This window comes from Pelobates fuscus, chromosome 3 (genome assembly GCF_036172605.1).
Source record: "Pelobates fuscus isolate aPelFus1 chromosome 3, aPelFus1.pri, whole genome shotgun sequence".
Lineage (NCBI taxonomy): Eukaryota > Metazoa > Chordata > Amphibia > Anura > Pelobatidae > Pelobates > Pelobates fuscus.
In genome coordinates this window covers 184,851,575-184,878,986 of record NC_086319.1, presented here as the reverse complement: position 1 = coordinate 184,878,986, position 27,412 = coordinate 184,851,575, and the positions used below count along the sequence as shown (strand labels likewise).

At 41.3% G+C, this 27,412-nt stretch overlaps 1 protein-coding gene across 2 annotated transcripts in view; it reads left to right on the top strand.

The window, feature by feature from the left end:
• Positions 1-26,829, top strand: part of FERRY3 (FERRY endosomal RAB5 effector complex subunit 3) — an 85,864-nt gene extending 59,035 nt beyond the window's left edge. For both annotated transcript variants that reach the window (XM_063445386.1, XM_063445387.1), the window contains exons 11-15: positions 10,634-10,708; positions 13,053-13,255; positions 19,618-19,675; positions 24,286-24,353; positions 26,452-26,829. In XM_063445386.1, the coding sequence (XP_063301456.1) occupies positions 10,634-10,708; positions 13,053-13,255; positions 19,618-19,675; positions 24,286-24,353; positions 26,452-26,544 (497 nt within the window). In that variant the 3' untranslated portion in view covers positions 26,545-26,829. The remainder of the gene's footprint in view (positions 1-10,633; positions 10,709-13,052; positions 13,256-19,617; positions 19,676-24,285; positions 24,354-26,451) is intronic.
• Positions 26,830-27,412: the final 583 nt, after the last annotated feature.

Here is a 27,412-nt window from a genome sequence, read left to right as displayed (position 1 = left end):
GTAGCCAAAGTAGCCGCCGATAGATCCGTGAATATTTGGAGCTTGCTATATATCCCAGGTAGCGTTTGCATCCTCTTTGCTGTTTGCATGAGATTTTCCTTCGTCGTATAGTAATGAAGCCTAGTGATAACGTCTCGTGGGATGGATACTGGGAGATGCTTAGGCTTAGGCAGTCTATGAATCCTGTCTAGTAATAGTTCAGATACCGGGACCTCCGGGAGTATTTCCTGAAAGAGTTCTGTCGTGTATTTCCCCAAATCCGCAGGGGCGATCTCCTCAGGGATACCGCGAATTCGAACATTATTCCGTCGGTCTCTGTCTTCGTGGTCAGCCAATTTCACCAGCACTGAGGTCAGTTTATTTTCTAGCGTTTCACAGGCGGAGGCCACGTTATTATGTGCATTAAATATCTCCTCTGTTTTCGATTCCAAACACTCTGTGCGTTCGCCGAGGGCTTTCACTTCCATTCTGATCTCTTTGGCCAAATTCGCAAAATCGGAACGCAGAGAGGCTTGCAATTCTGCAAGCATTTTCTTAATTGAGGTGTCTGTAGCCGGTGCTGTTGTGAGCGATATAGTGGTTTCATCGCTTCTCCCAGAACTCGAGGCCGGTGATGTGGGCCTACCAGCGCCATCTTGTGCGCGGCGTGTTGGCGGCGATAAGGCCGTGACTTGTAGTTCTGCTTGTTTCAGCTTCGTTCTTTTTGCTGAGCGTTGTGCCATCTTCCTCTCCGTGATATCTAGTAATGTATTTGATGGTTAAATTTCGATATGTGCTCGTCAAATAGCTATATTATGCGGGCTCTCTCCGGGAGCTGATCGCCTACACGTCCGTCTCCTCCAGCGGTCAGGCCACGCCCCCCACTGTGCCTCTTTTTAAGCCAACTCATGGATTTATAGATGGTTTAGGGTTGAATTAATTACACTCTTCTGGTTCTTTTATTCTCACTTGGTGGGTTTATCAGACCATCCTTTTGATTGATATATGCATATATATATATATATTTTATACTACTTAACTAATCTTTGTTTCCTTCTTTTATAGAGTATTGAGAGAGTTTTGTATAGTCTGTATAAACATACCTTTTTGTGCTTTGTAGAGATCTAGATTTTATGGCTGTATATGTACATATGAGCGGATTCACATGATACCTATTTAGTAATCCCATGTATCAAAATAATTATTCTCTTTTCTTGTTTGTATTTTTCTTTATGCATTTTTTAATAGTTATTATATATTACATTTTGGGTCTCTTGTGAATCGGCTGATATATATTTTTTCATTTTGTATATTTGTATATATATATTTTTTATATCCAACAAACATATTTGGTGTAATATTTCTTTAAAGAACTAAGCTGTGTGTACATATTGAGCGTGGTACATCATTCACACAGACAGGTTTACATCTCGTGTTTAGTCAACATCAAGATATTCAGCTGCCACTATCCCCTATTCGTTTAGTGCATTGCTAATCAGAAAGGCATGGTGGCCTGAAACCAAAATCAAACCAAGGTCATTCTATTTCCCTAAGAATGGCATTTTTTTTTTTTTTTTTTAAACTAGCAAAGACGTTTATAATTCCAGGGGCTGAAACAGTTTGTCTTGAAAACTAGGAATCAGGAATATTTAGATACGATTGTCCAGGTCACCCGTATCAAATGCTTGCATATTGTCATGGGAAGTCTGTCTTTGATTACTGGATATACAGTTGTATCATCAGCATTCTGGGTGTCTTGCAGAGGTCAATGTTGTGTGACCCAAACATTCAGGAAAGCTTGGGTGCTAGTATACTGAACTTAAGCAGATGCAATATCACAAAGGATCTTAAAGGAATACTTAAGGTATTGTAACTATCAACTCAATAAAGTGTTTATAGTTTCTGGAGTCCACTGTCTACATCCTACTATTCATTGTTACACAAGAGTCCCATCTCCTCTGTGGTTCTCTGGCCGATGAGGGGTGGTGATTGTCTGAGAGTGCCTTTCAGCCTATCACTGCCACCCGTTGCTTGTATCTCTGCTTTAGTCATACCTCCAATGGGAGCTGGACTGTCTTGCTTAGACATTGTTAAACTGCTCAAAAATGGCTTAACACTGGATGGAGGGTCAGTGCAGGGCCAGATTAAGAGCCCAGTGGGCCTGGAGCTGACAATTATGATGGGCCTAATTACAGAATCTTATCGACCAAAAACACTGAAACAACCATGTAACGGACCGTTTCAGCATATGAGGGGTTAAAATCCGTTTAGGCGATAATCCCCTTTTCTCAGAAAGGCACAGCTACTGCAGAACATCAAAACTCATGAACTAGATACAGGCGAATGCATCAAACTCCCGAACTGCATACCAGGGAATAAGATAGCACTCCAAGCTGGAACCTCACGAATAGCTGCTAGCAGATGAATAGGAAAAGCAGACATCAGCTTACACTCCTAGCAGTCAAATCTCCAACAGCATACAGTGAATCCCCCCAAGAACGAGACAAGGCTCCGTGTTGAAGGTCAAGCAGTGGTCTGAGGTGCTGGGCACCCAGCCTGGTTTTTATTACATGAGTACACATACAGGCCACACCCAGGGGGAGGCATAAAATAACCAATAACATAGATGTTACCTCCCACACATCCCCTCCCCTTAGTGTGACACTTAATCCCATTATGTGTACAGTTCAAAATATACTTTTACACAACTTTCATAACTTTAAAACCATACATCACATTCACATAAAAATACATATCCACAATCAATCCATTCAGGGGAACAACATATTAAAAAATGGCATGAATCCGACCAGGGGTTCAAATGTTACTAAAAGTATCTTTTATTCCCCCTGGCTCAAACAGTAAAAGTAAAACATCCCCACAATGCATCCTGGCTTCCTCCCTTCTGCCCTGGAGATAATTGGAGAAGAAATCTAATTATCCAGGACTAGAGGCAGACTCCATTAACCACATGGTTGCAAAACAACATAAAACTCTTTAAAATACATATATCATATTTTATACATTAAACACAGACATTTAACATATCCCCAGATAGCTCAGGTCTGCGTGCACATTATTAGGTGAATGGCACGCAGACCACACAAATACAGTTTAATTGCCATGGAGCCAAAGTCTTTCCCATAGTCTTTCATTATATGAATAGGCTCCATGGCATAGCTATCTGGGGGGTATCACTGCTCACACAGGGCAAGTACCGAATGGCCCCACTGTATTTAAAGGGCCAGAATGAGTGACATGCACTCTGTTAGGGCCGAATACTGTTTGTAAAGGGCCCAATCTCCCAGGGCCATAGTCCAAAGGCAAGAGGCGGGCAATCAGCCCCCTCCAAGGACACGTGGCGAGGTCGGTTTCGCCACACTTCTCCCCTTTACCCCCCAGACTAACAGGGTACTTGACCTCCTGCCGGTCAGTGCCCTTGTTAGTCCAGCAGCCCACCCACAAGACAGAAACAGCAGAGCAGCCCACCCACAATAAACCGTTACTACACCTGGGTGAGGGAGAATCTTGTCCAGGTTCAGGTGCCTCACCACGGCTGTGTGGGGGACTGGTAGGCTGCCTTGGTAGGTTGCTGAGGGGGCAGAGACCAGCGGTACTCTGTCCTGTTGCCAGCACTACCACGGGAGTAGTCTGGTTGGAGCCTGGTTGCTGGAGACCGACTGTCTCCCCTTTAAATACACCGCTCTGCTGCTGGAGACCGACTGTCTCCCCTTGAGTTACACCGCTCTGCCGCTGGAGACCTACTGTCTCCCCTTGAGTTACACAGCTCTGCTGCTGGAGACCGACTGTCTCCCCTTTAGTTACACAGCTCTGCTGCTGGAGACCGACTGTCTCCCCTTGAGTTACACAACTCTGCTGCTGGAGACCGACTGTCTCCCCTTTAGTTACACAGCTCTGCTGCTGGAGACAGACTGTCTCCCCTTTGGCTAAACAGCCCTGTTGTGGGGGGGCAGGACCGACCGTCCCTACCCCCTGTGCTGGAAGTGCAGAGACCACGGTCCCATCTGCACAGGTGTGGGGCTTACAGTCTCCCCCTGGTACATTAAGCTGCCGCTGGGGAGAGGTGGTAACCAGCTCCTCTCCCATTAGAACACTCTGCCGCTGGGGAATGGAGACTGGGCTCTCTATTACCTGTACATTAATGATCCGCCGCTGGGGAGAGGTGGTAACAATCTCCTCTCCCATACATACTTTCCGCCTTTGTGGAGGGAGACTGACTGTCTCTCCTCCCAATACATTGTCCTGCTGCTGGGGGGGGAGGTTGATGCTCTCCACTTTCTGTAACTCCAGCTCTAGTTGGGGATCTGGGCCGGTTGCCCAGCATCCCTGTAGGGCCGGTGGAGAGATCTCGGTCCCATCTCCACCTGCCTGCAGGGGGTCCTCCCAGGACCAGTCTATGAGGTCCTCTACCTCGGGTACCTCTGGTTGCTGTTGGGGAGGGAGACCGGTTGTCTCTTCCTCCAATAACACATTCTGCCGCTGGGGAGTGAGACCGACTGTCTCCCCTCCCTGTAAAACATACTGCCGCTGGGGATCTGGGCCGGGTGCCCAGCATCCCTGTAGGGCCGGTAGAGAGACCTCAGTCCCATCTCCACCGGCCACTTCGGTTTCTTCCTCGTCCCACTCTACCTGTGGCTGGAGTTTCTCCCAACGTGCCCACTGGCCTTCCCTCAATGCCCTGTGTTGTAGGTTCCGGGTCACCATGTCCCACACGAACCGCACGTATTTCTCCTCTGGATTGGGTCCGTAAAACTTCAGGCGCAACCCTACCATCGTGCCAAACTCTAGTACGGAGTAGCTATACGCCATGCTTGCTGTAGCCACTGCTGGTTCCATTATGTTGCTGAAGATAGGGATGCTGCACAACTCCACACGTTACCGGTGTCTCTGAGCTGCTTCTCCTCGCACTAGGACGCCATCCCACCGCTTGCCACCAATGTAACGGACCGTTTCAGCATATGAGGGGTTAAAATCCGTTTAGGCGATAATCCCCTTTTCTCAGAAAGGCACAGCTACTGCAGAACATCAAAACTCATGAACTAGATACAGGCGAATGCATCAAACTCCCGAACTGCATACCAGGGAATAAGATAGCACTCCAAGCTGGAACCTCACGAATAGCTGCTAGCAGATGAATAGGAAAAGCAGACATCAGCTTACACTCCTAGCAGTCAAATCTCCAACAGCATACAGTGAATCCCCCCAAGAACGAGACAAGGCTCCGTGTTGAAGGTCAAGCAGTGGTCTGAGGTGCTGGGCACCCAGCCTGGTTTTTATTACATGAGTACACATACAGGCCACACCCAGGGGGAGGCATAAAATAACCAATAACATAGATGTTACCTCCCACACATCCCCTCCCCTTAGTGTGACACTTAATCCCATTATGTGTACAGTTCAAAATATACTTTTACACAACTTTCATAACTTTAAAACCATACATCACATTCACATAAAAATACATATCCACAATCAATCCATTCAGGGGAACAACATATTAAAAAATGGCATGAATCCGACCAGGGGTTCAAATGTTACTAAAAGTATCTTTTATTCCCCCTGGCTCAAACAGTAAAAGTAAAACATCCCCACAATGCATCCTGGCTTCCTCCCTTCTGCCCTGGAGATAATTGGAGAAGAAATCTAATTATCCAGGACTAGAGGCAGACTCCATTAACCACATGGTTGCAAAACAACATAAAACTCTTTAAAATACATATATCATATTTTATACATTAAACACAGACATTTAACATATCCCCAGATAGCTCAGGTCTGCGTGCACATTATTAGGTGAATGGCACGCAGACCACACAAATACAGTTTAATTGCCATGGAGCCAAAGTCTTTCCCATAGTCTTTCATTATATGAATAGGCTCCATGGCATAGCTATCTGGGGGGTATCACTGCTCACACAGGGCAAGTACCGAATGGCCCCACTGTATTTAAAGGGCCAGAATGAGTGACATGCACTCTGTTAGGGCCGAATACTGTTTGTAAAGGGCCCAATCTCCCAGGGCCATAGTCCAAAGGCAAGAGGCGGGCAATCAGCCCCCTCCAAGGACACGTGGCGAGGTCGGTTTCGCCACAAACCATACCTCCCAAGCGTCATGTATCTGATGGAGATGGTGTTGGAGGGAAAGGATGCAGCTATACGAAAACACATACTCTATGCTAATCGCTCTCTAATTTATGCTTTCATCTTTCAAGTAAATCCATACCTCCTAACAGCAGTGTCCAGTGAAGCAGGAAGTCAATGGGCAGGGTAATTGTGCCACTGACTCGAATTACGTGACCAGACCTGCCAAAAGGGGTGAACGTGCCCAAAAAGGGGGCATGTTTGTCCAAAGAATTGGAAGGCCAGCCTGGCATGAATGCATGTCAGGCTACCTGTCAATCATGCAGGCTGTCCAAGTAAGAGCATACTATGCAGGCAGCACCCTGAACTTGACATAAATGCATCAAACGATGCTCCTACTCCACGCTTTCTAAGGACTGTCCCCGAGCACTCACATGTCCACTTGTCTCCTTATTGTTTTACTAGCAGGCAGAAGTTCCTGGTATATAGTCTGGGACAGAGTAAAGGTGTATGTAGTATGTGTAGTGTATGTAGTGAGTGTAGAAGAAAGGGGACATGCCACAGTGTTAGAGAAACCAAAGTCTGCATTACCTAAACTAATTCTATTGTCAGCCAGTCCACACAAGTTTTGTTGCCATACATCCCTCTTAAGCTTCCAAACTTAAAGGGACACTATAGTCCCCAGAACAACTACAGCTTATTGTAAGTAGAATCATTCCCTTTTTGCAGTAAACACTGTCTTTTCAGAGAAAATAACTCAACTGGCCACTCCTTAGATGGCTGCTAGAGGTGCTTCCTGGGGCAGTACTGCCTAGTGTGCAGCAGTGCCATTCAGTGTCTCCACCCTCTGCATGCAGACACTGAACTTTTCTTATAGAGATGCATTGATTAAATTTATCTTTATGAGGAGATGCTGATTGGCCAGGGTAATGTTTGACTTGTGCTGGCTCTGCCCCTTATCTTCCTAGTTTACAGTCTCAGCCAATCCTATGAGGAAGCATTGTAATTTGCTCAGACCACCACTTCTGATTATGTCAGAGGCAGAGACAGCAGCTGCAGACTTGAATACAAATAAGATTTTACTATATTTAGGGAGGCAAGAGAGGGCCATGGGGGCTAGAAGGTGATTTTTTTACATAATAGGGTCAGAAATACATGATTGTATTCCTTACCGTATAGTGTTACTTTAAGCAAGAGTATGTGAAGAGTAGTTAGGGTTGCCAACTTTCTTGGAAAAAAATACCAGCCTTTGTATAATTAGTTATGAGTGACATCACATGATGTAAATCACAAGGAGTGACATAAGAGAAAATTCTGTAAAATCACCAACAAACTACTCACAGTTTGAGTCTGCTGTATAGATGAATTGCTCCCAGTGTCTCCCTGTCTCCCAGTGTCTTAGTCTTACAAGTCTCCCCATTTCTTAGTGTGTCCCCATGTATCACATTGTCAGTGTCCCCATGTCGCCCAGACCCTAGTCTCCCAGTGTCCCCATTTCTCCCAGTGTCCCCATGTCTCAGCTTGTCCCCATGTTACTAGGATACTAGGGGACACAGTGAGACATGGGGACACAGAGACCTGGGAACACTGGGAGACACGGGGGCACTGAGACACTTGGGGACACTGGGAGACATGGGGGCACTTGTGAATACAGACATGGGGACACTGGGAGACATGGCGACACTAGGAGAAATAAAGACACTAGGGACACAGACATGGGGACACTAAGACACTAGGGACACAGACATGGGGACACAGACACCTGGGAGACATGGGGACATTGAAACATTTGAGAACACTAAGACACTAGGGACTCTAAAAGACATGGGAACACAGACACTGGAAGACTAGGGGACACTGGAAGACTAGGGGACACTGGGAGACATGGGGACACTGGGAGACATGGGGACACTGAGACACTTGGGGATACTGGGAGACATGGGGGCACTTGTGAATACAGACATGGGGACACTGGGAGAAATAAAGACACTAGGGACACAGACATGGGGACACTAAGACACTAGGGACACAGACATGGGGACACAGACACCTGGGAGACTTGGGGACACTGGGAGACTTGGGGACACTGGGAGACATGGGGACACTGGGAGACATGGAGGCACTTGTGAATACAGACATGGAGACACTGGGAGAAATAAAGACACTAGGGACGCAGACATGGGGACACTAGGGACACAGACATGGGGACACAGACACCTGGGAGACTTGGGGACACTGAAACATTTGAGAACACTAAGACACTAGGGACTCTAAAAGACATGGGAACACAGACACTGGAAGACTAGGGGACACTGGAAGACTAGGGGACACTGGAAGACTAGGGGACAATGGGAGACTAGGGGACACTGGGAGACTAGGGGACACTGGAAGACTAGGGGACACTGGGAGACATGGGGACACTGGGAGACATGGGCACTCTGAGTCACTAGGGACACAGACACTGGGAGACTAGGGTAAACTGGGAGCCGTGTGGACACTGAGCCACTAGGGACACTGGCTGGGGTACATGGGGACAGTAGGAGACATGGGACAGTGTCTCCAAGGTCTCCCAGTATCCCCTAATGTCTGTGTCCCCTAGTGTCTCTGTGTCCCCATGTCTCCCTGCTGCCTTTCCCCCCATCCCTCACTTACCTGAGCTGTAGAGCTGCTGTCTGGACTCTCTGTGCTGTGTAGCTGCTCCCCCATAGATCAGTGAGTAGCAGAGAGAGGCAGGGATATTCTGTAACTTCCTATCCCTGCCTCTCTCTACACACAGTGACCCCCTACTGGCCGGTGCTGGTATTGCAGAGTAATCTCTGTTTATACTGAGAAAAATACCTGCATTTGTATTGCCGGTATTACTGCGATACCAGCACGGCCAGGCAGCCTCTAATACCGGCTGTGCCAGTAAAATACCAGTCAGGGGGCAAACCTAAGAGTAGTGTGTAAAAAAAAAAAAAAGTTTGGAAATTTTTTTTTTTACATTTTCTTTTTTTTAATGGGCCTATTCCATGGGCCTGGGCCTGGAGCTGCAGCTCCATCAGCCCCTATGTTAATCCGGCCCTGGGTCAGTGCTAGGACACTCCAGGTACAATAAACAATTAAGTGAGATAAAATGGTTATATTCTTCCTTTAAAGGGAATCTGTCATTTCTCTTCACTTTAAGTGTTAACGTTTCCAAAGTTATGCTCATGCCATTATACTAGATTAATTATGTATTGTATTACTTTAAGAATTATTATTTAACTTTCCTCCAGTGTGATCGCAGTTGCCACAATAGCAAGTTTATTGGTGTTACATAAACACCCAGCCGCTATTTCTTTTTATTTAAACCGCCTCATTCCTAACTGCCCTTGCTGGGGATTCTTTGCAGCTTATAAAAAATTATCCATTACTCTGGGTACACTGCAGCCTGTAGCTTATTGATCTCTTACCAGGGATACAGAACACTTTGTATCATATTGATCTGTTACATTGCAACCTGTAACATTTTGATCTGGTTATAGGTATACACTACAGCATGCAGTTTATTGATGTGTTGCCATGGATACAAGGGAGCTTGTGTACACTGCATTTTGTAAAATATTGATGCAACAAAAGATATATTGCAGCCTGTAACCTAGTGATCTCTTACTAAAAATACACTGCAGCTTGTAGTTTATCTGTTACCAAGCATACACTGCAGCCTGTAGCTATCTGTTACCAAGGATACACTGCAGCCTGTAGCTATCTGTTACCAAGGATACACTGCAGCCTGTAGCTATCTGTTACCAAGGATACACTGCAGCCTGTAGCTAAATGTTACCAAAGATACACTGCAGCCTGTAGTTTATTATGTTACCAAGGATACACTGCACTCTGTAGTTTATCTGCTACCAAGGATACAATGCACTCTGTAGTTTATCTGTTACCAAGGATACACTGCAGCCTGTCGTTTATTATGTTACCAAGGATACACTGCACTCTGTAGTTTATCTGCTACCAAGGATACAATGCACTCTGTAATTTATCTGTTACCAAGGATACACTGCAGCCTGTAGCTTATCTGTTACCAAGGATTCACGGTAGCCTGAAGCTTATCTGTTAACAAGGATTCACTGTAGCCTGAAGCTTATGTTACGAAGTATACACTGCCGCCTGTAGTTTATTACATGTTACCAAGGATACACTGCAACCTGTAGCTTACTATCTGTTACCAGGGATACACTGCAGCCTGTAGCTTACGTTCTGTTACCAAGGATACACTGCAGCCTGTAGCTTACGTTCTGTTACTAAGGATACACTGCAGTCTGTAGCATACGATCTGTTACCAAGGATACACTGCAGTCTGTAGCATACGATCTGTTACCAAGGATACACTGCAGCCTGTACTTTATTGCTTCCTTACCATGTATAATAAAGCATCCTGTAACTTATTGATATTCAGTATTTAAATTGATGATCTATTCCTTGTCTTGTTTTGTTTTTGCTTTTTGTAGATCGATATTTTTCTTTTTCATGTTGAAATTTAACATAGAGTAATGATTTTATGTTACGTTGAAATTGTTTTACAGATTCTTCAAATGGGAACGAAGTACGTGGTGATAAGTTTAAAAACACTGAGCGCAATCATTCAAATTTATTACCAGGTAAAGTTTGTTTTTATCCTAAATGAAACATGGGCTTGCATCTGCCAGTTAGTAGAATCTTGATGGCAAATAAGTTAATTAAAACAGCAGGACAGTCATTCACGTAGTCATAACTTAAGATATGCATAATTTGTATTTATCCTATTGGTTCCAGCAAAATCTGTTAGCCTATAGTATAAAACAAAGCAAAAAAAAGTATTTGCGCACTATCCCAAATTCATCTGTATATATATAAAGCAGGAGGTTTTTAGTATCACCCCAATGGCCATTAAAGTAAAAGCTCACAGTTCAATACAGACCTCTTGGTAACCCTATTATGGGTTAATAAGTGAGTTTAGGATTATATGAACAGCATATCATATTAGAGTTTTTACCTTTTAGCTGAAAGCAGCATGGTGAATTCTTAGTGTAGGACTCACCTGGGAATTTTGCCTTGATGGGGTAGATGAACGTACACTTTAATGGCCGTTAGAGTGATACTGCATAAATATGCATGGGGGATTTGGGATCGTGCGTTGGTAAGTTTTTGTTTTGTTTTGTACTAAATCTGTTTGCCTGTGTAGGATGTGAACTGTTGCAAATGAGAAAGCATCACTGTGTAATAAATCGGTATTTTTACCCTAATTTGATTACAGTAAAATTAAATAATGAATTACTGTCTATATGTTTTGATCAGCACAATGCCATATGCCGTTTTTTATTTGTTTATTTTCTTATTTATGCCAGTTTATACTCCTGTACTTATCAGGTATTCTGCATGGCACAGGAGTTTTGGTTTTTTTGTTGCATTTAATCCAAAATCGGGCCAAATCAAGTCTGAATTGCCATAAGACCAAATCATGAAACAACCAAACCAGACAATGGAGGAATCGGTTTGGTTGATTTATGATTCAGAGTTCCTTCTGTGGTGCCAAAAAGAGATGATTGATAGGTGACAGCCACTAAATTAAATAAATAAAAATAAATAATAAGTAAAGCAGGGATCACCCAGACCAAACTCTCTTAATATTTGCAATCGAATGCTGAAATGAGGGAATGTTTAACAAATGTGAACTGAATTTGAATGTTAAAATACCATCCTGTTTGGCCAGAATTATGTTGATAAAATTTAGCTATTATAAATAAGAGTGACTTTACTTAATATTACATACATTTTTTAGTTTTTTTCAGTTCACTAATTGGCTAATTTTCACGCCCTTTTGGTTCGCTCAAATCTTTTGCATGAGTAGAATGCGAACGAGCCAAACCACCGCATGTACGAAGTTCATTCGACCAAACATTTTTATTTTATTTTATATTAAACAAATTGATTGAGCTAGACCAAAATTTTCCACTCTGCAAATTTAGTACCAAAATATGAGTGAAACATGTATAGGTGGAGAGCTCTCAGCCAGTCTGCTGCTAAAAAGGATCAGTGTAAAAACTCAGCGATTGCTTGAAATGTGGGACAGTCATAGATTACTTTTATCAGTTAACATTTTCATTGAGGTGCTGACAAGACAAGGTTTATAGCCAATTGTGACAAAATGCAATATAGTGATAAAATGTAACAAAGTTTAAAAATTATGGGATCAATAGCCGTGCATTGTTATCACAATGTCAACAAAATAGTTTTTTATTTTTAAGAGACAGTAGGATATGAATAAAAAAAAGACAAACCAAGAATTGAGAGGTAAGAAAAGAGGAAATAGAGATAGGAGAAAGAAGGATACAGGAAGTGTTTTATTTAATTTATATTGGGTTTAATTATGCATGATAAATCCACCCGAAGTATCCATTTACCTGCGCACTTCGCCAACACAACAATAAGCAAGTGTACCTGAATACCATTGAACAGACGCTTTACTATATTGTCAGCCTCTCCGAGTCTTATCCTCTAAGATGATGACTGTTCCTCCGATACATTTAACCCTGCTCTCCACGGGTGAGCCCCGGACACAGTTTATGTCCAACCAAAAGCAGCAGCACACTATGGGTAAACACTCATACATCCCTACATACATTACTAGAACACCCTAAGATGATGCTCGCTCTCTGCACCCACACCTAGCGGAAGGGAAGCACGGGACCCGTCAGCAGATCAATACTCAGAACCCTTGATTCTAAAATGTTTAACTGCATTGGCTCTGTTTAAATTGTACTGTATTGGGTCTTGAAATTCTTATATTCGCTTTGCCTTTCTTATGGAATTGTTGCCTAGTTGCCTGGCCTGCGAGCCAACTCTATGCTGATCATTATACCTTAATAAACAGATTTACCAAAAAAAAAAAAGAGTAAGCAAGTGATACTTATACTGTAAGCTGTCTTACAGACACCATTTAAACCGTGTTATGCAAATTTACAGGGGAATTTTATGTGACGAGACATTCCAACCTGTCTGAAATCCATGTGGTTTTTCACCTGTGTGTGGATGACAATATGCGAAGTGGAAACATATCTGCAAGGGATCCAGCAATAATGGGTTTGAGGAACATTTTGAAGGTGTGCTGTACTCATGATATCACAACTATTAACATCCCTCTTCTGCTGGTTCATGAAATGTCCGAGGTAAGAGTCTTTCGTTAGTGGGACTGCAACTTCAACTTAATCAGCCACAAATGTGTAGGCAAAAAAGTCAATTTAAGCCGTTCATAATGCTTTACCTGTACATTGTGCTACTATAATAATCCGAAAATGTATTAACTTACATTTTATTCTTATCTGATGATCACATCCAATCTCTGCTGTGGACTGGGCTGCGTCAGTATGTTCACAGTGTCCTGTAATTGCTGGTAAAGTGGCGACCTGCTAGTTAATAGTTGTTCTAAACATGTCTCAATACATCTGCTAGCAATTTGGCCATCAGAAATGAAAAATTATTCTCTATACTAGGGGTGCGCAAAAGGTAGCTCCCCAGATGTTTTAGAAGTACAACTCCCATGATGCTTTGCATGCCTTTAGAATGACAAAGCATCATGGGAGTTGTAGTTCTACGACATCTGGGGGTTTACCTTTTAGTCACCCCTGCTCTATACAGTGTAATCTTTTCATATTTTGCTCTTTAACTGATTCTATACAGGAATAAACCAAATACCTTCTAAAATCACATTAAATGTTTTTTATCACCTATTTTTCTTACTGCAGACATCTTTACAAATCATCACAGGATTAATTTCCCATATTCTCAATGATTGAAAGAGAGAATTGTTAGTTATACTCTAATCAAAGATTGAGGGAGGATGGATCCAGAATGCACAAAATAATAAATTGTTACAGGGAGGAATAAAACGCATTGTTAATTTTATCTCTGTAAATCAGGTTTCCATTCTTTGCCAGGTTGTAACATTAATTGTATGACCGCAGCCTTCATGTTTTTAAAGTACAAGTAGAAAAAATTTAAATTAATGTTTGCTTGGAAACAGTTATGCCAAATGTAGAACATGTGCTTCTCAAAAGGACATGTGTAGGAGTTCATGGACATTTTAGGAATAAAGATAGAGAACTCTGTGACCCAGAGAAGGATATTCCATGTTCACAATGATTATCTGCACAGCCTATTTAATGACACTGGTGTTTTCTGGTCTCCTAGACCAGTTCTACATCTGGCTGTCCTAATCTGAAACATTCAATTTCTGTAGAAGCGTGGAGTGACAAACTTCTAGGTATTAGATTTCTCAAACCAAGTGTGAATCATGTGATGCTCTAAAACTTTATTTTTGAGGTTGCGTTTACCACACTGTTATTTATGTGTTAACCAGTGACACAGCTGTGTAGATGTTTGTGTTTTTTTTTAATGGCTGGAGCTTATCAGGAGCATTCTTGATCGTCCCAAGGGTATAATACTGTTTTATAGAAAACGCCTTCCCTTCTAGTTCTTAAAGGAGTATGAGAATTTTTAAAAAAAATTAAATAAAAATAAACAATGGTTATGTTTTAGTGGTATATATTGCTATGTATTATTTTTACAAAAGCAAAAAATATTACCTGTGCACCATTTCAAATCCCCATGTATATTTAAATAACTCCCAAATACATAAAACCAAAAAATGTTATTGCACAGGTAATTCTTTTGGTTTTCTTCCTTGTATTTGAGGTATAGCTGCTGCTGCCCAAGTGTAGTGAGAGTTTGATTGCAGGACCTTTTTTTTTGTGTGTGTGTGTGTGTGTATATATTTTTTAAATTTATATTTATTTATATATATATATATATATATATATGTATTTTTACTTGTATACTTGTTATAGAACACAGATGTTTCTTACATCCTTCTTCATGCTGGAAGACATACTGCAGCTTGCCTCCAGTTTGACTTGCCTGCTATTCTCTGTTATTAATATTGGTTTTGGTAAAAGGAGCATGTGGGCATGAGAATTCTACTTTAGATTAAACTTATGTCATGCAGGTATCCATGTCTAGGCCCCTGGGTCTTCTTTTAAACAATACAAGCTTATAAAGGTAGTATTTACTAAACTCATCCTCATTCACAAACAAAATAAATGCATTGTTATCTTCGCTGATTGAGATGCTGCTGTCCTCAAGGATTGCTAATATGAATAGCCTGTAATGTGGCTCAGATTCATTCCCCTTTATAAATGTATGCACCTAGTATTATTACTAGCATTTACACTGATCAGCCACAACATTAAAACTACTGACCGGTGAAGTGAATAGCATTGATTATATTGTTACAATGGCTCCTGCCAAGGGGTAAGTGAGCAGTCAGTACTTGCATTTTATGTGTTGGAAGCAGGAAAAAAGGACAAGCAAAAAGATCTGAGTGACTTTGGCAAGGGCCAAATAGTAATGGCTAGACGACTGGTTAAGAGCATCTCCAAAACAGCAAGTCTTGTGGGGTGTTCCTGGTATGCAGTGATTAGTGCCACCAAAAGTGGTGCAAGGAAGGACTACCAGTGAACCAGCCTCTGGATAATGGGCTCCAAGGTTTGTTGATGCACATGGGCAGTGAAGGCTAACCCGACAGGTCCGATTGCACAGAAGAGCTACTGTAGCTCAAATTACTGACAAACGTAATGCTGGCCGTGAACAGTCAGAGTGCCCATAATGACTCCTGTCCACTGCAGAAAGGGCCTTCAATGTGGACGTGAGCATCAGAACTGGACTGTGAAGCAATAAAAGAAGGTTTCCTGGTCTGATGAATCATGTTTTCTTTTAGCTCAGATGGATGGGTGCATGTCCATCGTTTACCTGGGAAAGAAATGTCAGCAAGATGCACTATAGGAAGAAGACAGGCAGGTGGAAGCAGTTTGAGCAATGTTCTGCAGTGAAACCATGGAACCTGGCATTCATGTGGATGTTTCTTTGACAAGTACCACCCACCAAGAGATTGTTGCAGATCACGTACACCCCATCATGGGAGCGGTGCTTTCTGATGACAGTGGCCTCTTTCAGCAGGATAATTCATCCTGCCACACTGCAAAAATTGTTTAAGAATGGTTTGAGGAACATGACAAAGAGGTCAAGGTGTTGCCTTGGCCTTCAAATTCCCCAGATCTCAATCCGATCGAGCATCTGTGGGATGTGGAAAAACAAAACCGATCATGGAGGACCACCTCACAACTTGCAAGACTTAAAGGATCTGCTGCTAATGTCTTGATGCCAAATACCATGGGACCCATTCAGAGGTCTTGTGGAGTCCATGACTCGATGCATCAGAGCTGTTTTGGCAGCACGAATGGAACCTACACAATATCAGGCAGTTGGTTTTAATGTTTGTGACTGATTAGTGTAAACAGCACCAGAAAATTCACTAGCACATAATGATTAAAGTAAGTGAATATTTAAAGGTGTTGATGGTCCATCTTAAAGCTTACAATCTATGACCATTTGAGGTAGGCAGATACATATCATTAGGACATTTACTGGTAAAACTTTTAAGATCTTGTTTATTGTTCCTTTGTGTATTATCCCTTAGACTGCCATGACTCTTGTTCTTTGTCTGTTACCTAACCACATGCCATTAGATTGCCACTTGGTTTGCAAATAGTCTTAGTCCAAGTTGCCACAACTCAAGCTCATGGTCCAATAGTCACATGAAGTGATTTGCATATATTCCATTATACTGTTGCATGGCTTACATGTGGTCTGTTAGACTGTAGAGCTTGTGTCAGACTAGTCAAACTACACATGGCATGTGTATAGTTCATTAGACTGTTACAATCTATGAGGATTTGAGGTAGGCAGATATAAATCGTTATACTCTTGAGCAGTGGTGTTTTCTGGTTTTGTGCTGCCCTAGGCATGACAAAACTCAGCAACCCCTACCCCCTTCCAAATTTCTCTTCCTGATAGACACACACCCTCACTGATGCATGCACTGACATACACTCACTGACAGATACAAAGTCATTGTCACACCCACTGTTTAGCCAGCACACACTTACACATTCACAGACATACTCACTCACTCACAGTTACACTCACATTCACCGACATACACACTGGCAGACACGCATTCACTGACCGACACATATACACTCACTGACAGACACATGCACTGACAGATACACACTCACTGACAGACGCACACCCACTCAGTGTCAGACACACACATATACTCACTGACAGATACACACTGACAACATACATACACACTCACTGACAGATATGTGTCTCAGACACACAGTGTCAGACACACATTAACTGACACACACACACTAACACACACTCACTAACAGACACTAACACAGTCACTAACACAGACACACACTAAAATACTCACTAATACACACACACTAACACACTTTTTTACAAAATATTTACATTTCAATCCACCTAGCCTCTCTACCTTTGGGAGTGCTGGAGTGGATTTATTCTCTGGGGTCCAGTGGGCGTGCTGCTGGCTGAGCTGACATGCGCGGGCGGTTGCTGGGTCGGGTTGGCAGGCTCATATTGGAGGCGGCGAGGGAGCTCTGATCCTCCTGCTCAGCTCCCTTGCACACCTCTCAGCCGTGGCCGGAGTGACGTCATATTATGGCTCCGGCATTAGTGAGGTGCTGACAGGGGAGAGCTCAGTGGTGTGTGCTCCCTCGCCACCCGCCTACATCAGCGCATGCCAGCCTTGGAGGGCCATGAGGTGGCCAGCTGGCCAGCTCCTGGGCCCCCCAGGACAAGAGGCTGGCAAGGCATTTGCCAGGGTGTTTGGGAGGGCGGCTTTTTTTGCTGCCCCCCTGAAAGTGCCGCCCAAATGCCTTGTTAGCCTCGCGGTAGATACAGCACTGCTCTTGAGTATAGGGCTTTAGATTGCTATAACTCTTGCTCTTAGCCAGAGAGACTACCACAACCCTTTAGTATTCAGCATTAGCCTGACACATGACTTGGGTATAGTCCAGGGATAGGCAACCTTCGGCTCTCCAGATGTTTTGGACTACACCTCCCATGATGCTTTGCTAGCATTATGTGTGTAAGAGCATTATGGGGGATGTAGTCCACAACATCTGGAGAGCCGTAGGTTGCCTATCCCTGGTATAGTCTATTATATTGTGATATGCATTATTCAGTGTATATGTTGCGAAATTACTCAGTTTTACTGATGGTGTGGCCAGTCACCGAGGGTCTATGAGCTTCCTGTTCTACGACCTTATTCACCTCTAAATATGGCATTAATGCAAAGGCAATAAAACTGTTCTTTTTAGGACACTGGTTTTTATCATTATCCAAAACACAGGGCTGAAACCACTGTCAGTCGCCTACGCCACTGTTGACAGCATCAAATGGTAGCATGTGTTCCGTGTAGGCAGATAAATTACGATGCTCAATGTTTTATTTTTTTCCCCAGCAACATTGAAAAATATTGCATCTCTATGACATCTTGACAAACAATAGAATCCAAATCTAGAAGTATTTCTGATGTATAGTATATGTTTATTTTCTAAAGACAATGGAAATTAGTCATAAATATATTTTTTTACATGTGATAATGCATAATAAATAGTCAACATTCCACATATTACAGCAGGAGATCTAAAATTGTAATAGTTTGATTATGATTTTTAAAACGGTGTATTAATAAATGGTGACATGCCATCCGAGGTCAAAACATTAGGTGCAAAAATGCTTCAACAGAAACTGGATTTTGTCAAAACCTGCTTTGTTCTCTTTCATTTTGGAACTGGCTGTCAATGCAAACTCACAATTTAGTGAATAAACCCCAATATAAAGAGTGTGAATTCCTAAATGTAATTTTAGTTTCTACACATCACAAGCATATATTTGCCAATAGGATAAGTAAACATTAATTTTGAAATCTTGAGAAATGACAGTTCCTATTTAAATAGGAGCTTGTCTCTTAGTGTCACATTCTAATAGCTTACGAAGACTGATATTTGCCTTTTAATTCTTACACAGAATCGTTCCCTTCAAACCCAGAGATTCACAAGTACTTGAAGAATAATTATATGTAGAAGCCAAAATGCCATTTTGAATATAATATAAACATGTGAACTTTATTTGCAGGTAATAGCATAGTAAGGTGCCCTGGCTCCTGTGATCCGGTCAGTTCCTAATCTTACTAGAACCATGCATGTTTTGCTTAGAAACACACCCGTCATAACTTATTCTTCAAAATCTAATGTTCTCCCATAGAATGACAATGCTATCACTGGAATGCAATTGTTCTTGCTTTAAAATAAAAATAAAAAAAGGACATGCAAATTCCTGATTCCCAGTTTACACCCTAGGTAAAAGCAACACGTAGCCCCATGTCCATGGCTATTCAAAAAGACTGCAGAGCCACTCCTTGTTATTTGTGATCTTAACAGGAGATGGAGACCTTAAATTAACTATCACTTGCACAGTCACACGTACTCTCCTGATTGAGCTATGTAAAACCCGCACACACCCTCTGGACCTAATAATAATGAACACTTCATCCAAAAAAGATTTCCTGACTGCATTTCATTTTTCTATTTAGGAAATGACTATCCCGTGGTGCTCCAAGAGAGCTGAACTGGTGTTTAAGTGTGTCAAAGGTAAGGCAACACTATAGCCTCAAAGGTGCACAATGTGAGTGATTACTTAAACATGGCATGCTTCTATATGTTTTGGGGGTTTCAAATAAAATTGTCATGTTGCGTATGATTTTCCTGTGATGCAGCTTTGCTAAAATTATTTTGCACTCTTGAGTCAGGAGCAAATGTTAAAAATGTTTTAAAAGGACGCTCCAGGCCCCCAGACCACTTCTGCCCATTGGAGTGGTCTGGGTGCCAACTCCCATCAACCCTTAATCCTGCAAGTGTAATTATTGCAGTTTTTATAAAACAGATTTGTTTTCCTGGCATTGGAGAGTTCCTTCAAATAAAAAAAAAATTCTAAAGGGATCACTGTAAGTGAATGAGTTCCCACCTTGGTTGGTAACACATAATTGTAGTGCCGCCCTTGCTTATACCTTAATATGGGGAGGAGATAGCAGGCATTGTACTGACGCATTCACTGTGGGCTCCTTGTACTACACAGTATAATTGTTGTAGAATGCTATAAAAGTTACAAAGAACGTCCATGACAAAGGCTCATGTAAGAGCTGAAACATTGATACTTTATTCTTGATCTCGAATAAACACTGCCATTTGAAGAAACCACTAGCTGTGCCTGGAGGTTCTTTGTCATTTTCCAGAGGATTTGTGGGGACTTGCCCTCCCTATCTGATGCACCCTAGTGGGAGTAATCTCTGGCAAAATGTGTGCACTGTTCAATTTTTGTTACAAAGCAATAAGGAAAGATCACGCAAGCTCAGAATTGAAAAGGGAAAAAGATCCAACAAGATTTACTCTGCTTCGAGAAGAGGCCCAAGATGGCTACTCTTCGCCACAAATTTCCCTCATCCTTATCTGAAGAACTAAGGCAGATATCCAAGGCCTTTTATGGGACATCAGCAAGCTGTTATAAACGGATTTAACAGTGGTTCGAGAGGAGGTCCACCCACACCCGACCGGGTCAAATAAGGCATTGGAAGAATCTCAGTCAATCTCACTCACCTGTGATTCTTAGCCAGCAACTTCAACAATCACATACCTTTCTTGCTAACCGGGTAGATCTTCTGGAGGACAGACAGCATCTCAGAAAAATGATCAGTTGTGTGGCGGATTCTGTGGAAGCTGCTGAAATGCCTCTTCTGCCTCTTTTCCATGATGTTGCCTTTGAAGCAAGTGAAAGCTATACATTTGGATGTAAACAGCCCCCAGGTACATTGTGGTTACCTTCCGGTCCTGTGCTGATAGATGAATAGTTATTATGGCCGTCCATGAGACACAAATCATTATTGTTTGAGGACTCAAACCTCAACTTCTATGAAGATCACAGTTGTGCTACGCCTACCTGGTGAATATCTCTATGGGCCATTACTCAAAGCTTGCAGGCTGCAGGGTTAAGGTACCAATGGGGCCTCCCATGTTCCTTGTTGATGAGCCAGGAGGGAAAGGAACAGAGGCTTGATTCAATTTCCCCTGCCTCCACTTTTTTCCAATCCCTAGTCTGAGGCCTTGTCAGCTGGCAAACATCTCAGCTCATCAATGGGACATTGATAATGTTGTGCCATTCACTCTGAGATGAGCAGCGGGACATGACTGATGAAACATGGGGCTAAGAATGATTCCTTTAGGACTCCCTGTCAGTGGTCACAATGGTGGACATAGTTATTCTGCATTATTCTGCACCACAAAATTACAGACAAGGAATGGTGTTCTCCCTTGAGATTGGTTAAAAAGCATATACACTGCCTTAATATTATAGAAACATTCTTCAAAGTACTTCACATATGGTACTTAGTTCCAACTAGATTGGCTAAGATATCTGCAACTAACTCCCCACTCTGCTGGAGATGTTTAGCTCAGGAAGGATCTATGATACATATTTGGTGGAACTGTCCAAGAATAATTACATTCTGGGACACGATATACTCTACTATGTCAGTTTTTAATATAAATCTAAAGAAATCTCCAGAAACTGGCTTGCTTCACCTTAAATGGCGTAAACTCCCAAAAAATCACCAAATATTGATTCTTCACTGTCTTATGTCCGCAAAAATAGTTATCGCAAAATATCAACTCCTGATTTCACTCAGTATAAAAAACAACTTCTATTTCAACTTGAAATGGAGAGGGGAGTTTCATTCTCAAATAAAAATGTAAACTATATTCACTATTACGACCAATGGATCAAAAAGATAAAAGAAACATTTAAAAAATTAATTCCATTTAGCTAAATTGTAAATTTTATATACTTTTTCTAAATTGAGAAATATAGTAAACAATATTATATGTATTTAATTTTTTTTCTGTATTGTTTTTGTATAATGTTTGTCTTTGATTGTTGTATGTATAATTTAAAATACAATAAAAACATTTAACATAGTTATACTGCATTTCTCTCTACTTTTGATTATTTATAGATTACCCATTATATGTTTATTTTATTTCTGGCAATATACAGGTTTTCCCCTTTCCACAACAATCTACCTAGTTTGGTACAGCAAAGATGCTTAACACAAGTTAAAGACAGGCACTAAAAGTGATTAAATATATCTGCCTCTATACTCCAGGGATACAGGTTATTTTAAGTTGTATGATAAGCAGTTTCTTTGAGTTATGGGTTGTTCCACAGCCTAGTCTGATAGCTGGTTAAGCTACCATATATACTCAAGTATAAGTCGAGTTTTTCAGCAAATTTTTTATGCTGAAAAACCCCAACTCGACTTATACTTGAGTCAATGTCTGTATTATGGCAACTTACATTGCCATAATACAGACAATGGGGCTGTGTAGGAGGGGGCTGGCAGGAAGCTGTTACTTACTTCTCCTCCGCGCCGGGCCGGTCAGCACCTCTGTCAGCTCCCAGTGTAAGTCTTGCGAGAGCCGCGGGGTTATAGTTAATTCAAGTTATAAGGGTCTCTTTATGTAGCATTGCTTAGCAAAAAATGTTTTCATGTGAATGTCCTAATAAAACAGGTATTTTCTTGCTTATCATACTGAACCTTTTTACTCTTTTGTTAATACGTGAACTCATACTATGTTGATTATTTTTGTTGTGTGCCATCACCTCAAAAAAGCTAAATACTCCAAAACCATAACAACTACAGCAGACCGCAGGTAAGAAGTCAAACCATTCTAAAACTGTTTGACTACTTACAATTGGGTGTGTCAGTGTACTCCTGACACCACTATAAAGTGTTGTAGTGGTTATAGTTTTTGGAGATAAAAAGGACTTTGATGTGAATATGGAGTGGAAAAGGACTTTGATGAGAAAAAAAAAATGATGTCTGTGCTCCAAAGAGTGCATATCTCTCTCTGCTCTCTTATAGGCATTAACAGCTCTTCATGACTAGGGTTTTTTTACATTTTTTTTGGGGGGGTAGGGGGGATTTGGAGGGCCTCAAATTACTGCCATCACAGCATACAATTTGCAAAAGAAGTCAACTCTAGCTATTTCAGGGGTATTTTGAGTCTTTTCACATACCCATTTCGCCACCAAGTATTGCCATCTAGCAGTAATATTATTTTTTAGTGTTTCACACAAACACACATTTACTCATAGCATTTTGAGGTTAATTTCCCTGGCCTGCTGTGTCATACTAATATAAAGACCCTAGAATTGTACATTGCTGTAAAGTCAGGTCTTTGGTACCATCTTTTGTGCCCTCAGAGTACATACTAAAAGAAAGTAAAGTCAAAATAGATGCAAAGCTGCAGGGCCTTAAAGCTCAGTCTAGACCAGGGGTAGGCAACCTACGGCACTAGTGCCATGCACGGCACTCAAGGTGTCTTTGCACGGGACTCAAGGCTGCTAGAGCCAAACAGTCTCTGGCCTATCAGGAGTCTCAGTGAAACTTCAGATATCTGCTAATACGAAAAGGTGGTGAAAGAAAATCCTCAATTAATGCATTGCAGAACGTAGAGGAAGTGATCTCAGATCACTTCCTCCCAGCACTTGTGAATGGGAATCCACACTGTAGTAGAGTAGCCTGCAGTTGCTGTTGCAGCTCCTATACTTGAGCTATACCTGGCCGGCCTGGTCCCCACTGGAACCCAGGGAAGCCACCCACACTGCTAGATATACACAGAAATGCAGAATAACCCTCCCCTCATACAAATAATACAAACAGCCCCCACACACTACCAAACACACAATGTGACATATCCATCCACAAACACAATTCAACAAACAGCCCCCATACACAGCCCGCATTCATATGTATCATACACGATACCATAAACTACTATATGAACATATACAATATAATAGCTCATATACGCACAAATACAACGATACAAAGCAATTACAGTAAAAATAACACAAGTAGAATACGGCAGCATACACACCTCTATTTAAAAAAAATAGGATTGGCACGCTACGGGACATCACAATCCTATATCGGCACAGTGCTGCTAAAAAGTTGCCTAACCGTGGTCTAGACTATCCCATGTGACATACTGATAAATAATAATATATAAAACAAAAGTTCAGATGTTCTAATTAATAATTTCAGAGTCAATAGAAGTAAAATATATGAAACTGAATTTAAAAGGTTTGGATGGAACACTATAAACACAAGCCCATTTGAACCCCCTCTTCTTATTTTGTTTTCTAGGTTTCATGATGGAAATGGTTTCTTGGGATGGAGGAGTATCGAGAACTGTCCAGTTCCTTGTACCACAGGTGATTTAAATTCTCTGGCTTTCGTTTCTCCATGACACTGCTGTGAATTAGAACAACAAAATGTGGGAGAATGACAGGAATGTAAAGGGGAAAAGCAAAGGGGCAGGGAACCCCTGAGTATGTTTAATAAGTGCTACATACAGCAGTAATTGAAGGCAGGAGAGGCAAATGCCTTGATACTGGAAACACCTACTTGTATGTAAAGGTAGATATTCAAAATCAATAAACAGTAATAGTAAGTACAGAGGCAAGGTCACTCCAAATCTGTTTAAATATCTAAAAATGTCTGAAGCATTACCTTCAGGCTTTTTGCTGTAAACACTGTATTTTCAGAGAAAATGCAGTGTTTACATTACAACCTAGTGATAACTTCACTGGCCACTCCTCAGATGGCTGTTAGAGATCCTTCCTGGGTCATGGCTGCCTAAAATGCATCCAAACATTCAGTGTCCCCTCCCTCTGCATGCAGACACTGAACTTTCCTCATAGAGATTCATTGATTCAATTCATCTCTATGAGGAGATGCAGATTGGCCAGGGCTGTGTTTGAATCATGCTGGCTCTGCCCCTGATCTGCCTCCTTGTAAGTCTCAGCCAATCCTATGGAGAAACATCGTGATTGGATCAGGGCACCACTTCTGATGATGTCAGCAGACTGCTTGTTTATTTTGAGGCAAACAGCATGCAGATATACAGCTTCTGGCTTGAATACAGTAAGATTTTGCTATATTTATGGAGTCATGAGGGGCCCAGGGGAGCTAGATGGAGGTTTTAACACTATAGGGTCAGGAATACATGTTTGTGTTCCTGACCCTATAGTGATCCTTTAAACCTGGATGCTTCCACTGCATTTAGGACATTTACAGAGTCAAAGAAAGAACACAGCAATGCCACAATGTAAGTAATGCACAGAAGTTCCCATAGAGTGACCATCAGTTCCATCCAGGCAGCTTGACATCTGTAAGAGTAAGATGTCGATGCACAATGAATCATTTCTTCTGTACGTGTAAAGACATCTTCAAATAACCCTTATCTGCTACGTTCTGTGAAACCAATTTCCCCGAGTAACACTCTGGCATTTGTCTGGGGCTGCTGTAATTGCAGTTCCCAAAGCACTCATTAGCAGGCGACACAGTGACGAACATGAAAAGGAAACATGCCGCTCTCTGAATATTCTTTTATTTCTTTTTCTGATGAGCCAATCTTTGTTGACAGGAAATGTTTCAGCACAGTGAAACACATTATTGAATGAATCTGCCTTTTATGACTCATTCCCTTATCTAAATTCTTAAATTTTCATATGGTACAAATCCATTGCAGCATCACATCCTGCTGACTTTTTTCTTCTGTAACTAAATATTTAACTGAAAACGTGGTTATATATTTAAAAACACACATTTGGCATGTAATTGCAATCAAGCACCAAGATGTATTTAATCTATCATTTTTTTCTTCATTATGCAAATCGCATAAATAAAAAAAAGTTACGACTTACGGTGATATTTGGCATTCAGATTAGTGGACTCTTGCATAAAAAAATTGAAGTTGATTGTGGTTTCCTTGAGCTTGCACAAGTGATTTGATTGTCACCTGCAGTCCATTTCGATTCCAAATACAATGACACAAATTTGTGTTGTCCACATACGTTTCTCAATATGTAGGACCTGCATAATGAGAAACGTATGTGGACAACACAAATTTGTGTACATTGTAGATAATAGAGAATTCTATAATTATGTCATGTTATGAAGACTTGATGAAAATTCTAATGTTCTTGCACAACCTTTTCACACAGCCCTATTAACCTATGATATATTCATGTAATTACATTCTTCCACGAATATAGTAAGCGCATGCACCAAAAGGGGTTAATAAGACAATTTCTCACAAAGATTTAATTTAGGTTTTTGTTGATCCCTTCATACTAAATTTCTTAATCCCAAAAATCTTGTATATGCCTTCCCTGTGAAAGTACTTATTGTGCAATTTTTTTCCTGCAAATAATTAGCATGTGTTGGTCTTTATAAATTTCGATCAACATATATACTTTTAGATTAAATCTATATTTTCTAATTTGTTTATCTTTTTTCCCCTAACAGAATATCTCAGAAGAAATGTTTTACCAGCTTAGTAATATGCTTCCTCAGATCTTCCGAGTTTCTTCAACACTTACTCTGACATCAAAGCGTTGACAGGAAATTAGCTGTGAAAATCAGGAGTTGACATATTACATTGTTACTTATAATGTTGATTTAAACAAGGACCAATTATAATTTCAGCCATCAAAATCAATGATGGTTAAGCGATCTCACAGCCCTACATCTAGGCAAGCTTAAGGGCCCCTGGTTAAAGTCAGTAGCTCGAGTATAAAAATGTAAAATGTCTGTTTTTTTTTTAAATTCATATGCTTTGTACATTGTAAATGTATGTATTTGTACATACATATATATATATATTAACACATTCATACAAATACACATGCATGAGCATTTACTCACAAAAGTACACACATTAAACATTGCAATGTGATTTACAAAAAGGGTTAGTTACTAAATTAAGAATCCAGGAGGTAAGCATTAAGGTTGACAGTGGCCTGGACTAAAAAAAAAGATTGAATAGAGTCAGCAAGAATTCACTGAACCACCTAGTGTCCACAGAAGAAAGCCTTGTAAAGGGAAATGGAAACGAAAAATGCCTAAATGAATAAATATGAGTTGCCCCAGTCGCAATGCCCCCAAGAGCCTAAACCTAATTGTCCTTGTGGGAAATACATCGCTGTTCAAAATGAAATCAGAACGTAGTCCATAAAGCAAGCATTTAAGGGAAATCTTGGAATACTATGCACTATCTACTGGAAAATGTTTGTTTTTTTTGTCTGTGTGCGTTTTTTGTTTTTTTATAATATGTAAAAAAATAAATCGTATGTGATTGGTCAGTATTATGACGACCTGTTGTCTTCGGCATTTTATTAATCAGCCCTGTGAACATTTCACTGGAAAAAAGCACAAAAATAAAGAGTGGCCACATTTTGAGAATATTTTCAAGCAATTCATTCAAGGA